Source organism: Myotis lucifugus, unplaced genomic scaffold (assembly GCF_000147115.1).
Source record: "Myotis lucifugus unplaced genomic scaffold, Myoluc2.0 scaffold_160, whole genome shotgun sequence".
Taxonomy (NCBI): domain Eukaryota; kingdom Metazoa; phylum Chordata; class Mammalia; order Chiroptera; family Vespertilionidae; genus Myotis; species Myotis lucifugus.
In genome coordinates this window covers 82,987-98,703 of record NW_005871208.1, presented here as the reverse complement: position 1 = coordinate 98,703, position 15,717 = coordinate 82,987, and the positions used below count along the sequence as shown (strand labels likewise).

At 41.7% G+C, this 15,717-nt stretch overlaps 1 protein-coding gene across 5 annotated transcripts in view; it reads left to right on the top strand.

Moving 5' to 3' along the window:
• Positions 1-1,183: 1,183 nt before the first annotated feature.
• TFCP2 (transcription factor CP2) overlaps positions 1,184-15,717 on the top strand; it is a 47,000-nt gene continuing 32,466 nt past the window's right edge. For all 5 annotated transcript variants that reach the window (XM_023759693.1, XM_014461724.2, XM_006095653.3 and 2 more), the window contains exon 1: positions 1,184-1,693. In XM_023759693.1, the coding sequence (XP_023615461.1) occupies positions 1,572-1,693 (122 nt within the window). In that variant the 5' untranslated portion in view covers positions 1,184-1,571. The remainder of the gene's footprint in view (positions 1,694-15,717) is intronic.

Sequence of the window (15,717 nt, the reverse complement as noted above, 5' to 3'; positions counted from 1 at the left end):
AGTCACAGAATTCCACGGCTCTTCTCCCCTCGTGGGGAACTGGGCTCAAGGACATATATCTCAAGGCTGATGGCTGCATTCCGATTTGGATGGGCAAAGGTTTAGGAGTCACCTTTCATTTCACCACCTCAGTGTATTTTAGAATCAATTAAAATTAAGGTAAAGAAAACCTGTGTGAAGTCTTAATTCTGGTTCAGACTTTAAACACAGGCTCAAACATTCCCGAGAAGTTCATGCCTGTCTTTTTCTAAATATTTCCCCGAGGACAGGGCTCCATGTCTAGATATGGCACAGTTACCTAGTTACCGGGAAGGGGACCTAGCCCTGAACCGGTCAGCCTAGGGCCAGTCGGCAGTTTGGGGGGGCGGGGGGGGGGTCTCACCTTTGTGCAGGAAAAATCTTACAGCACGAGTCCAGGTGAATTTTAGAGAACATTTATTAAATCTGGGGACAGTGAAACAAGCAAGGGCTGGGGGGAGGTCGAAGAGAGGACGCCCGTCCAGGGCAGTGGGATTTCAGCAGAGTCTGGACCTCCAGAGAGCCGGGTTTAAGGGGAGAGCATTCCAGGGGCAAAGGAGCGCACGTCGGTAGAGCCTGGGAAACGGCCCGGTCCTCCAGGCGGCGGGTGGAGTCGGTAGGACTAGAACGATGGCCCCACCCACGCCCTGCGCAGCGGGTTTGGGTTTGGTACCTAGCGGTTCCGGAACGCAGGTAGCCACAGGGAGGCACGTTTAAACCGAGACACCTGACGCACGCCCGGGCCCCTCCCGATTAGCCCCGCCCACTTCGGGGCGGGAAGCCGTGGGTAGCTGGCCTATCAGCAGTGCCGAGGCCAGCGAAGCCTCTTTTTCATTGGTGAGCGGTAGGGTGACGTCATGTCCCCCGGCTCGGCAAAGGAAGAGGGCGCCATGATGATTGGCTGGCGCTGGGGCGGTGGGCGGTGGGACAGCCTGGCGAGCCTGGGTTGCAAACCCGCGCTGGACTTTCCCTTCCCATGTTTCGCAGACCTGGGGTTGCTGCCGAGGCCGGGGAGTCGGCTGGGCGGAAACCTGGATTTGGTCCTAGGAGCTGCGGGGTTGACCGGAAGTGATCTTGGGGCTGACCGGAAGCGAGGCCTGGAGGGACCAGGGAGCGCGGGTCCCGGGAGGGAGGGGGGGGTTCCTAGCCGTAAGGGGGCGGGGGGGAAAGGTGCGACGGCGACCTGGGAGCGCCGGGGAGGCCGTGGGTCGCTGCTGTTTAGGAAGCAGCGAGTGACCACCACGCGCAGAAGGGGAGAGCCCGGAGAGGAGGAGTGTGGGCGCTCAGGGCTGCCCCTGGGCAGTCGGAATAAATCAGCGGAAGGGCCCTCTCGCGGCTCCGGAGAGCCGATTGCGAGGGATTTTGAAAGTCGGGGCAGAACAAGGAGCCGAGGGTAGGGGAGATCAGTGCGGGTCGGGCCAAAGGGTAGCTGGTGGGTCCTGCGTGGGAAATCTTGGTTTGCAGTGTCCTCCAGTCCTGCCCCCATTGGATAGAATCACACTGCTCACCTTTGTGCAAGAAACAGTGTCTCCTGGGGCCAGGAAGCAGCCAGGATGGCTTGGGCTCTGAAGCTGCCTCTGGCCGATGAAGTGATTGAATCCGGGCTGGTGCAGGACTTTGATGCTAGTCTGTCCGGGATCGGCCAGGAGCTGGGTGCCGGTGCCTATAGCATGAGGTGAGTGAGATTTTCCCAGACCCTGCACCTTCTGAATAACAAAGGCAGGATAGAGAGTGGAGACGGGGTAAGGTGGGGGAGAGTTAAAGGAGTTGTCTGCAGTTAGGGAAAGGGGCCTTTTTTTTTTGCTGCTTTGAGTTTGAGTATTGTGGACAATGGAACTGGAGATGTGGGCAGTGTCAAGTCTGCAGGATCAGTAGGAGGAGGAAGAATAGCAACCAGAGAAATGTTGAGAGGATGTTGTGCCAGTGTGGGAGGCTTGGGAGACTGGTGGTGGTGGTGGTGGTGGTGGTGGGTGTAGATTGGACTGGACTTGTTTGAGGAAGAGGCTGTCCTGAGCATGTGGGGAATGTCGAGGGAGTTGGGGCGTTGGAAGCTGGGTCTTAATGATGAATATTGGTTGACTGTTGGAAGGAAATGTGAGACCTTGGTGAAGAAGTCCACACATCTGTATCTTAGCCTGCTTTTAATGCTTTGCTTACTTCTAGGAACTTTTGAAACATAGTTGTGAAATGAAAAAGTATCAAAGAGGACTTTTAGATGCTTTTAGAGCTTCATGTATCAAACCAAATGTTGATAATAAAGTACCCTTTGGAAGCAACATTACTTTCCCACGTAATTTATTTGCATGCATTTACCTACTTCATTCTCCCAGTATAGTTTGTTTCATGTTGAAGATGTGCAAGAACCATGTCTGGAAATGTTGAAACATGTGCATCTTAGGGTTAGATAGAATGTAATTGGGTTTCCAAATGCATTTATAAGGCTTAATCTAAATAAGTCAAAAGAGACTTTATTTTTATTGAATTTATTGGGGTGAGCTTGGTTAATAAAATTATATAGGTTTCAGGTGTACAGTTCTGTAATACATCATGTGTATATTGTATGTTTACCACCCCGAGTATCCTTCCATCACCATTTATCCCCCGTTTACTCTCTCCTACTTCCCCCCACCTCCCTTTCCCTTTGGTAATCACCATGCTGTTGTCTGTCTATAAGGGTATTTTTTTGTTGTTGTTGTGTGCTTTTTTGCTTAATCCCTTCACCTTTTCCACCCAGCCCTCCAACCCCCTCCCCTCAAAAGAGACTTTAGAACTTAACACCTTAATTGGGTTTAGGAGGTTATTGAGAAAATAAGCTTTTTATGGGAAAAGTTGACAAATTTTGCATTCTGATAGTGAGATCCTTTGAGAGTCACATAATGTAAACTTCCTTTCTTTATCCCTATGAAACCAAAATGGACTTTCCTCACTGAAGTAAAATTCTGAGTTAAAATTTAGTAAATACCTCACCTTCAGGAATCTTTGCTTACAGTTAGAACAATAAAGGCTATCTGTATATACATATATTTGTGATTTTCAAGGAAATTTGAGTTCTATCATGCAATGCTCTTAGTCTTGAGGAATTTTTAAAAATATATTTGTATTGATTTCAGAGAGGAAGGAAGAGGGAGAGAGAGAGAGAAACATCAATGATGAGAAAGTATCATTGATCGGCTGCCTCCTGAATGCCCCCTACTGGGGCTCGAACCCACAACCCGGGCATGTGCCCTTGACCGGAACCGAACCTGAGACGCTTCAGTATGCAGGCCAATGCTCTATCCACTGAGCCAATTTAACTCTAGTTTTGTCTGACCTTGTTTACATAAGTCTGATCATAAAAATAGTGATTAACTTGGTCTGAAAGTAAATGTCTGGACCCTGAGCTTGCCTGTCGGTATCTGACATAATATTTGACAGTTTAAGCTATTGTTCATTTAAAGATTACCACAGCAAAAGTTTGGTTCTTGTCTAGGTTGAGTTGAAGATGGAGATAATTAAACATAACTGTATTTGTTATAAAAATAGTTAACATTGTTAACAAACATTTGCAAATCCACTATGGACTCTCTCTGCTACATGACCTTACATTGATGAGTGCTTTCTATCACTCATCAATGTGAGTGGTCTTCACAGGTATTAGTAAGAATGGCTTGCATATTTACACATTTAGAATTTGTTTTCAACATCAAATTTACAAGAGTTTTCAAGCATCATTTTATGTTTTTATGATGTACTAAATTTTTATTTTTTTTCTTTGCTTTTTTTCATGCATTTTGCCCTTGTCACTATTCTCTTGGTTCTTGCATACATTAAATATCATTTGCATTAATTTGTGTTACTTAGATATTAATTCTCAAATTTGAGTATTCATGAGAATCATCTGGAATACTTACTAAAAATAGTTTCCAAGGTCCCACTTTGGTGATTGTCTAGGACACAGACCAGAAATCTGATTTTTTAAAAACAAGTTCATAGATGATTTGATGCAGGTAGTCCAGGGACCACATTTCAAGAAACACTGACTAGAGAAGTTTTTATAGACAGAGGTAATGGCTTTTTGCTCTTCCGGTTTCTCCTTTTAATTAGATCTGGTGATTGCTTTTCCTACACCTTCATTAGGAAAAATGTTCTCTTTGACAAGCAATTTGTTTTGTAAAATTCTTTCCCTAATATATTTGTTTTACCCTGGCTTGTTTATTTTAATGATTTTGCTTCAAATTTATTGATTTATATTTTATGAAGATTCATCTTAACTGAAGTATTCTTTTTTATTTTTGATCTGCCATTCTATTCAGTAATATTCTTTTCATAAGTAGTCCTTTAATAGTCTCCTTACTTTTTTTCTTACATTTAATACATGGCATAGACTTTATAGTTAAAATAAAGGAGAGTCTTTTTTAAAAAAAATATATTTTATTGATTTTTTACAGAGAGGAAGGGAGAGGGATAGAGAGTTAGAAACATTGATCAGCTGCCTCCTGCACACCCCTACTGGGGATGTGCCTGCAGCCAAGGTACGTGCCCTTGACCGGAATCGAACCTGGGACCCGTCAGTCTGCAGGCCGATGCTCTATCCACTGAGCCAAATCAGTTAGGGCTAAAAGAGAGTCTTTAAAAACATGCTGAAAGAAGCCAGTCACAAAAACAACATAACGTATGATTCCTTTTCTATGAAATGTACAGAATAGGCAAATCTCTAGAGACAGATTACTGCTTGACTAGAGCTATGGGAAAGGAAGGAATGGGGAGTGATTGCTAATAGTACCATTATTTTGGGGGGTGTGTTATAAAAGTGTTCTAAAGTGGTAATGGTTGTACAACTCTGTGACTACCTAAAAACAATTGAATTATACACTTTAAATGGGTAAATTGAATTGTATTTCAATAGAACTGTTATTTTACAAAGTAAAAATTAGATTTTGTGATTTATGTATTTATGAATAGTTATTGATTTTAGAGAGAGGGGAAGGGAAAAGAGAGGGACATCCATGTGAGAGCACACTGATTGGCTCCCTCCTGCATACCCCCTACTGGGGATGAAGCCCACACGCAACCCAGCTTGGGGATGTGCCCTGACCAGGAATTGAACCAGTAACCTTTCAGTGCATGGGACGATGCCCAATCAAGCCACACTTTTATACATTTTCCCTTTTTCTCCTTTTTTTAAAAAAAAAAACGTATTCTTATTGATTTCAGAGAGGAAGGGAAATGGAGAGAGAGATAGAAACATCAGTGATGAGAGAGAATCACTGATTGCCTGCCCCCTGCACGCCCCCCACTGGGGATCGGGCCCGCAACCCAGGCATGTGCCCCCCGACCAGAATCGAACCCGGGACCCTTCAGTCCCCTGGCCTCTATCCACTGAGCCAAACCAGCTGGGGCTCCTTTTTTAAGTTGAGATGGAATTCACATTACATAAAATTAACCATTTTAAAGTGAACAGTTCAATGGCATTTAGTGTGTTCACAGTGCTGTGCAACTACCACCTCTACACTGAGTGGCCAGATTATTATGACCACCTGATGTTTGTAGGCAAATTAGCCGTACACTGCATCGTATGGAAGCTGAAGGCCTGTTCGAACACCTTTGCTGTCTGCAGTTACCAAGATAAAACGTCTCCAATTTGCACAGGAACACAAGGATTGGACAGTCGAGCATTGGAAAAAAGTCATGTGGTCCGATGAATCACGTTTCCAGTTGCATCATGCAGATGGCAGAGTGAGAATTTGGCGGAAACAGCATGAAAGCATGCTCCCCACATGCATGAGTACAACCCTTCAAGCTGATGGGGGCAGTGTTATGGTTTGGGGCATGTTTTCCTGGCATGATTTGGGCCCTTTAATTCATGCGGAACAACATCTGAATAGCACAACATACCTAAGTATCGTTGCTGATCAGGTTCATCCTATCATGTTGATGGCGTATCCCAATGGAGATGGCTTCTTCCAACAAGACAATGCGCCATGCCACGGTGCTCGTATTGTGCAGGAGTGGTTTCAAGAACATGAGGGAGACTTTACCTTGCTTAGGTGGCCCCCACAATCACCAGATCTCAATCCAATTGAGCATTTGTGGGATGAAGTTAAAAGAGCCATCAGGCAGCTGGTTCCACAACCATCAAATCTCACAGAACTGGACAGTGCTATTCATCAGGCATGGTGTCAGATTCCTCGCATCACCTTTCAACATCTCCTGGAGTCAATGCCAAGAAGAATTGCTGCAGTATTGAAGGCAAAAGGTGGCCCAACGAAGTACTGATGGGGTGGTCATAATAATCTGGCCACTCAGTATGTGTGTGTGTGTGTGTGTGTATGTGTGTGTGGGTGGGTGGGTGTGCGTGTGTGTCCCACATTCAAAGGCTGTTAAATCACGTTGTTTACCCATATCTTCAGAAAAATATCACTTCTACTGTTGTGGTAAACAACCTGCTTCCCTATTTATCATGGTCTGGCCCTCTAGCAACTTCAGCGCGAAATTATAGCTAATTTGCCTACAAACGTCAGGTGGTCATAATAATCTGGCCACTCAGTATAGTTCCAAAGCATTTTCATCACCCCCAAAGAAAATCCTCTACTTGTTAAACACTTGCTTCTCATTTCCCTCGCCCCTCGCTCCCTAGTAACAACTAACATGGCTTTACCTATTCTGGATATTTCACATAATGGAATTCTATGGTGTGTGACTTTGTGTGTCTGGCTTCTGTCAGCATAAATTTTCAGGGTTCGCCCACATGGCAGCATGTATTAATACTTCAGTACTTCACTCTTTTATGGCTGAGTAATATGCCATTGTATGTATATATCACAATTTGTTTATCCATTCAGCTGTGAATGGACATTTGGATTGTTTTTTTCCTTTTGACTATTATGAATAATGGTAGCTAGCGTTATGCTTATGTAGGAAATAACAAAATGTTTATAAACATGTTCAAGTTTCTGTGTAGACATTTTTCTCTTTATTGAGGTATAATTGACATCATTATATTAGTTTCAGGTGTACAACTTACTGATTTGGTATTTGTATATTTTATGAAATGATCAACACAATAAGTCCAGTTAACATCTGTCACTGTACATAATTGCAAAATTTCTTTTCTTCTGGTGATGAGAACTTTTAAGATTTACTCTTAGCAACTTTCAGATATGCAATACAGTATTATTAACTACTAGAGACCCCATGCACGGGGCGGGGAGGGGTGTCCCTCAGCCTGGCCTGCACCCTCTCCAGTCTGGGACATCCCTCTAGCAGTCTGGGACTGCAGTCTCCTAACCGCTCACCTGACTGCCTGCCTGATTGCCCCTAACTGCCTCTGCCTGCTGGCCTTGTCCCTAACTGCTCTTCCCTGCTGTCCTGATCGCTCCCTAACTGCTCCCCTGCCGGCCCGATTGCCCCTAACTGCCTCTGCCTCAGCCCCTGCCACCATGGCTTTGTCCGGAAGGACGTCCGGAAGATGCCCGGTCTAAGTAGCATATTACCCTTTTATTAGTTTAGATAGTCACCATGTTTTACTAGACATATGTTTTCATTTCTCTGGGGTATATATTTAGAATTGGAATTGATGGGTCATACGGTAATATGGTAATTCTATGCTAAACTTTTTTTTTTTAATTTAAAGACCCTTTTTTTTTAGGTTCACAGCAATAGAGGAAGGTACAGAAATTTCTCATGTACCCCCTGCTTCCATGTATGTAGAGCCTCCCCCACCAGAGTGGTACACATTCTGTACCTACATTGATGAACCTACATTGACACATCATAGTCACTCAAAGTCCACAGTTTACCTTAGGGTTCACTTTTGGTATTGTACATCCTATAGATTTAGACAAATTTATAATGACGTGTACCTGTGTCATTACGGAGTATTTTCATTGCTCTAAAAATCCTCTATGTTCTGCCCATTCATTTCCCCACCCCTATCCCTGGCAACTGTTGTTCTTTTTACTGTCTCCATAGTTTTCTCTTTACCAGAGTGACATATAATTAGAATCATACAATATGTAGTCTTTTCAGATTGGCTTCTTTCACTTAGTAACATGTAGTTAACATTCTTCCATGTCTTTTCATGGCTTGATAGCTCATTTATTTTTATTTTATTTATTTATTTTTTAAATATATTTTATTGATTTTTTGCAGAGAGGAAGGGAGAGGGATAGAGAGTTAGAAATATCGATGAGAGAGAAACATTGATCAGCTGCCTCCTGCACACCTCCCACTGGGGATGTGCCTACAACCAAGGCACATGCATCCTTGACCTGAATCGAACCTGGGACCCGTCAGTCCACAGGCCGACGCTCTATCCACTGAGCCAAACCAGTTAGGGCAATAGCTAATTTATTTTTAGCGGTGAGTAATATTTCATTGTCTAGAACAGTGGTTCTCAACCTTCTGGCCCTTTAAATACAGTTCCTCATGTTGTGACCCAACCATAAAATTCTTTTCGTTGCTACTTCATAACTGTAATGTTGCTACTGTTATGAATTATAATGTAAATATCTGATATGCAGGATGGTCTTAGGCGACCCCTGTGAAAGGGTCGTTCGACCACCAAAGGGGTCGCAACCCACAGGTTGAGAACTGCTCGTCTAGAAGGATTTATTTATCCATTCACCTACTGAAGGAGATCTTTGTTTCTTCCAATTTTTGGCAGTTATGAATAAAGCTTGTATAAACATCCATGTTTAGGTTTTGGTGTGGAGATAGTTTTCAACTACTTTGAGTAAATATTGTTGATGTTATTATTGGATCATATAGTAAGAATGTGCTTACTTTTATAAGAAACCCCCCAACTGTCCTTCAGAATGGTTGTACCATTTTGCTTCCCATCAGCAATGAGTGAGAGTTCCTGTTGCTTCACATCCTTGTCAGCATTTGATGTTCTCAGTGTTCCAGATTTTGGCTATTCTAATAGATGTGTAGTACATGCTTAATTTTTTTCAAGAACTGCTAAGCTATTGTATTTCTTTATTTTCAAACTAGAGGCCCAGTGCACGGATTCATGCATCAGTGGGGTCCCCTAGCCTGGCCTGCGGGATCGGGCCGAAACCAGCTCTCCAACATCCCCCCAGGGTTCCCGGATTGCGAGGGTGCAGGCCAGGCCAAGGGACCCCACCGGTGCACGATCAGGGCCGGGGAGGGACGCGGGAGGTTGGCCAGACAGGGAGGGACTACAGGAGGGCTCCAGGGCGTGTCCGGCCTGTCTCGCTCAGTCCCGAGCAACAAGCTAACCTACTGGTCAGAGCGTCTGCCCCCTGGTGGCCAGTGCACGTCATAGTGAGCAGTTGAGCGGCCTTAGCATATCATTAGCATATTACGCTTTGATTGGTTGAATGGACGACCAGATGACCGGACACTTAGCATATTAGGCTTTTATTATATAGGATTATAAGAGAGCTTGGCTGGCGTGGCTCAGTGGTTGAGCATTGACCTATGAACCAGGACATTATGGTTTGATTCCCAGTCAGGGCACATGCATAGGTTGTGTGTGGGCCTGATCCCCAGTGTGGGATGTGCAGTAGGCAACCGATCAATGATTCTCTCTCATCATTGATGTTTCTATTTCTCTCTCCCTCTCCTTCCTTTCTGAAATTAATAAAAATATATATATTTTTTAATTACAAGGGAAAGTTATAGAGGTAGTAGAAGTGAGCCAGCTGGGCTGCTTAGGCTCAAGAAACAAGTTATGGAAACAAAAAGAGGGCCCTTGGAGTTTAGGAAAGAGAAAGACAAAGGAAAGGTAACATCCCTGGGGGGAAGGAGAAGGGAAAGGCGTGGGTGTGCTCCCGAGAGGGAGAGCACTTCCAAGCTGTTTACACAGCATCTGAACTATTCCCACTATACAAGGGTTTCTGTTTCTCTACATCCTCACCAATATTTCTTTTTCTTTCTTTTTTTTTTTAATTAAAGTTATCCTAGTGAGTGTGAAGTAATCTCTCATTGTGGTTTTGTTTTGCATTTCCTTAATGACCATGTTGGTGAACATCATTTCATATGCTTATTGATCACTTGTATATCTTTGGAGAAGTGTCTATTCAAGTCTCTTGCCCAGGTTTTAATTGGATTGTCTTTTTTTTTGTTGCTGAGTTGTAAGAGTTTTTTATATATTCTAGGTACTACATCATTATCAGATAAATGGTTTGCGGATATTTTCTCCCATTATGTAGGTTGTCTTTTCACAAATTCTCTTACATAAAATCAGGAACTTAACACCAATACAATACTATAAACTATTGACTTACAAAAGTGTTTAATTTTGATGAAGTCCAGTTTACCTATGTTTTCTTTTGTTACTCATGCTTTTGGTTTCAACTTTAAGAATCTATTGCCAAATCAAATGTCACGAAGTTTTAACAAGTGGTTTCTTCTGAGAGTCTTATATTTAGGTAATTGGTCTACTTTGAGTTGATTCTTATATATGGAATGAGGTAGGGGTCCAACTTCATTTGTTTACATGTAGATATCCAGTTGTCCTACCCACCATTTGTACATTTCTTTCCCCATTGAATTTTCTTGTTACCCTTGTGGAAAATCAAGTGGCCATAGATATAAAGATTTGTTTGTGGACTCTTAGTTCTATTCTGTTGGTTGATATTCTATTCTTTGCTAGTACCACACAGTTTTGATTACTTTACCTTTGAAATAAGTTCTGAAATTTGGAAGTTTGAGTCCCTCTACTTTGTTTTTCAATATTGTTTATGAATTTTTAACCCCAGCTATTGTACTTTTTTATCCAGAACTTCTGTCTGGTTCCATTTTATACTATCTATCTTTTTATTGCCATTCTTAATCATACATTGCTCTTCTGATTTCCTTTAGTTATTTGTCCATGGTTTCCTTCAGTTCTTTGAGCATATTTAAGACAGCTAATTTAGTGGTTCTCTATGGAGTGTGCCTGCTCCTTTCCCCACCCCCTTCCCCCCCTTGCCTTTTTCTTCTGAGCTCCAAAGACCCTTTTTTTGGCCTCTGTAACTTGTTTCCTGAGCCCGTTTCTTCTACGGCTCACTTCTTCTACCTCTGTGACTTTCTAAATAAACTTTATTCTATAGTTTGGGGAGGTGGGGGAAAGACAGTTAAAGTCTTTGAATAGTAAATCTAGTATCAGATAGGGCTTGCTCAGGGATGGTTTCTGTCAGTTTCTTTTTCTCCCCTGTGAATGGACCATACTTTCCTGTGTCTTTGTATGCGTCGTAATTTTTGTTGTTGAGAACTGTACATTTTGAGTATTCTAATGTGGTAACATTGGAAATCAGATTCTACTCCCTCCCTAGAGTTTACTCTTGTTACTTGGTGGCCTCCTGGTTCATAGGTTGACGCTCAACCACTGATCATGTTACTTTTCTCCTGAAAATTCTCCAATGATTTTGCATCTCACTTTAAATAAAAGCCTTAGTTCTGATTAATACACATGGAGTGCCTCACTGGACATCTTGTCCATAACTTCTGTTCTCCTGTCTTGCTCTGCCCCAGCCACATCTGGCTTTCTTACAGCTCCTCAGATGCTGTGCACATTCCCACCTCAGGGCCTTCGCATTTGTTATTACTCTTCCTGGGGTAATAGTTGAGAGGAATTGGAGTAGAGGACAGCAAGGAAAAGAACTTCAGTTTCATCAGCTGGAACTTTTAGAAAGGGAAGGTAATGAGATGAGATCGTACAGGTAAGCCGGTCCAGTTTGGAAGGGCCTTGGGAGCCCTGTTGAGAACTATCATGATTTCACTGAGAAGCTACAGAAGCATGTAAACCAAGCATGTCAAACTCAAAGGCTCACACGGGCCAGATAAACAAGGTTTAAGTTTATGTGGGCCGCAAAAAACCAAAAACTTCAATTTTCATAGAAACGTAGGTTTATTTCGATAGAGACATGCTGAATACAAAGGGCTGAAATAAATGAGTAATCGTTAATATAAAATAGAACGCTTTAATAAAAATTAATATTTTTTCTTGAACATTAACTTACCAGACACTGAATAACTGCACAAATTAATAAGCGTAATGCAAATAAACCTATTTTTCTTGTTCTCCAAAAGCAAAATATTTCCTGTTGCTCACACAAACAAGTCAGTACAAGACTAATGACGTGGCATTCGGCTGCTAAAATATTCTAATAAAAATTCTAAAATATTCTAATAAAAATGTTGCTAGTATTAGTGGAGAGAAATGGTGCGCCTGCGCGTAAGGCATATAGGAAAATGAATGCAACACGATTATAGTAATCGGTCATTAGCAAACGTTGTAGTTCATTATTAATAATTATGTATAACAGGATATTGTAAAAATTGTTACAAAATTTTTATTAAAATGTTTCTTACATACTGTTATATTGGCTGGGCCGCGAAAATATTCATTGTGGGCTGAGAGTTTGACATGCTTGATGTAAACAGAGTAGTGATATCTTAGACTTACAGTTTTAGAGGTTACTTTGACTGCAGATGGGAGGATAATGATGAAAAGCTAGTTATCATTCCTAAGAAGGGTTGAAGCTTAGTGAACTGGGCATCTTTTGCTTTGCATATTCTTAGAGATGTAACTGATTCTCTATAAAAGAGAAAGGGAGCAAATAACAGATCTGCTTTCATTGCATCATCAGACCTAAATGAGGGCATCTTGGAACATGTTGGCCACTTTAGAAGAAAGGGCCTTTATCAAAGGTCTGGTCTGAAGGAGGAGAATTCTTATAAGCCCTACCACTGTGAGCTTAAAGGGAGAAGGGATAGCTAAAGACTCTTACCATTACATAGGACTAGTGTTCTGGTACTTACAGGATTTCCCCAGTTAAAGTTAAAAAAAACAAACAAGAAAACAGAAAAATATCTGTGCTTATCTTTTACTACTGGGAGGAACTGGGGACTGGGGAGATTGTATGGCTTTGAAGCTAGGTGTGGTAGTAGGGATGGAATGGGCAAGGCAGAAGAACCCCAACGGTGGTCATTTTGGACCCGAAAAGAAGCTTTGAATACTGAAATGGGAGTTCTTTCTATATCAAAATTGTCAGATTTCCAGAGTATATAACCCATGAATATTGTTGCAGGTTGCCATTCATCACCTTGCTATTAATGTGAAGAGTCAGTAATTTCAGAAATTTAATAAAAGAGCCTGGTACTAATGATGCCACAGGTGATGTTTTCAATTAGCAGTGTTTTAATGAGATTTATAGGCTGGTAAGAGCTAATCCTGTAATGCAGGAAAAAAACTGAGAAAGCAGGCCTATATCTGGCAAATCTCCTGAGTAGGACTTTGTGATTCAGAGGTCTCTGATTAAACATTTAATATCTTATAAATTCTCTTGAAGTATCTGACATTGGTCAGATACTTTTCCACTTCCAAAATAAGTAAGACTTGCAGACATTTGAAATTAGAAGTTTTTAGTGACTTTCTTACCTAAAATAAAATAAAGAACATTGCCTATAGAAGTAAATTAGTGACAAATAACCCAGCAGAGCCCTAGCCGGTTTGGCTTACTGAATAGAGCGGCAGCCTGGGGACTGAAGGGTCCCAAGTTCGATTCCTGTCAAGGGCATGTACCTTGGTTGCAGGCACATCCCCAGTAGGGGTGTGCAGGAGGCAGCTGATCAATGCTTCTCTCTCATCGATGTTTCTAACTCTGTTTCTATCCCTCTCCCTTCCTCGCTGTAAAAAATCAATAAAATAAATATTAAAATAAAATAAAATAGACAAGGATTAAAGATTGAAGTTAAAAAAAAAAAAACCCAGCAGAGCAGAAATGAGGGAGATTAAAAAACTTGGAGGGAAAATAAATTAGCTTCATATTTTTGGGTAAACTTTGAGAGGTACATGATGACAACTATTCAAGCTTTTGGTCTCTCTTAACTGCTGAAGAAATAGAATGGATTATACCTAAAAGCACCTTCTTAAAGTCCTTAAAGAATATTAAGACCATATTGAGATCTGGAAAATAGTTCCAGGAACAGTAGAGTCAAACCTCGAATGTCTCCCATCTCAAACAATTCAATTCCTGACCAAGTTGTTCACAGAAAAATGTCTTGGTTGTTGAACAGAATTTCAGTTCTGGACCCAACAACACTTTTATGCTGATATTTGTAGGATGGGTCATGAGTCTCCCAGGTGACAAAGGAGAGAATGCGTGAGTATGAGTCAGTTTACTGCTGACCTCGGTTCTCAAACTTAATTCATCCTGGAAGGCTGTTCGAGAAGCCATTTGCTTGAAAACTAAATCATTTTTTCCCCCATTAGAAATAATGTAAATTTAACTAATCTGTTCCCGACCCCCAAATGATTCCTTGTTTTAATCTTCTTTGTATACAGTACATGTCTAATGTACTGTTTAATATATAAACACTTTAAAAACAAAAGGACATAAAATAAAAGCGAAAATTTAACAAAAAGGAAATGGAATGTACAGTAAAAAATAAAAATTTACATACATCCTAGAACTTACCTTTAATGTTGAGAGCTATTGATGACTGAGGAGCGGTGGAGGGATGTTATTGTTGGGGAGTCCCCTTCCATAAAAAGCTTTAGGTAGCTGTTCTCCTGGATTCTTTCTTTGGTCTCTTTGCTCCGCTAGGATGTGCTTCAGGCTCCCTGGGCCTCTGTCTCACTAAAGACCTATCCAGTGATGTTTGTTTTTGCCTGTGTTTTAACACTTGCCTGAAGCAAAACACTTGCACTGTCACTGAACAAGTTTATTGCAAGGTTTGTTACTCCTTTGTCATGGTGATATTTCTCAAATATTCACAGCACAGGTTCCTGAGCAGTTGACACCAGATTGAGCAGTAAACTGACTCATACTCCAGCATTCTCTCCTTTGTCATCTGAGAGACTCTGACTCATTATATAGGTATCAGCATGAAAGGAGTGTTAGGTCCAGACTGAAGTTTTCAACCGAGACAGTTTTCAGTGGCCGAGAACTGAATTGTTTGAGATAGGAGACATTCGAGAACCAGGGTTTGACTGTGTAAGTAAAGCGGTTCTGTGCTTTGTTTATTTTTCCTTAAGTGCTATACAGTGGCTTTTGGAATGTACCCTTTTGTTTTGTCTGTGTGTGTGAGTGAGCAATTTAATACCTTCCTTTACATATTCACCACCTCTATTGAGTTTCGTCGTAAAGAATTCTATAGAAACATTGGAACAGGGGCCTGCTCCTCTATCTTATTACTTAACAAACCACCCCTAAGATGTAGTGGCTTAAAACAATAATTTGACTTCTCATGAATCCCTGGATTGATTGTGCAGATTTGCGTTATGTTGGACAATCAAGATGGCTCTCTCACATGTACAGTACCTCAGGAAACTTCTCTTCCACTTACTACCAGCTAGTTCATACATAATTTTAGAAGAGTGTATTCTGAGATCATAGTTCATTAGAATCACTTTGCCCAAATGGAGAAGATATAAACTTTCTAAGAATTGAAAACCTTTTTATGTCTTGACTTCAATTAATAATATAATTTTTAGCCTTGGCAACCGGGTGGCTCAGTTGATTGGAATGTTCTCTCATACACCAAAACATTGTGGGTTCAGTTCCCAGTTAGGGCACATACCTAGGGTGGGGGTTCAATCCCCCGTTGGGGTGTGTTCAAGAGGTACCCAAATCGATATCTCTCTCTCTCTCTCTCTCTCTCTCTCTCTTTTCCTCTCGCTAAACATATCCTCGGGTGAGAATTTTTAAGAAATTTAAAAAGAGTACAATTTTTAGGAATCATCTGTGTTAGAAAATACTATACTGA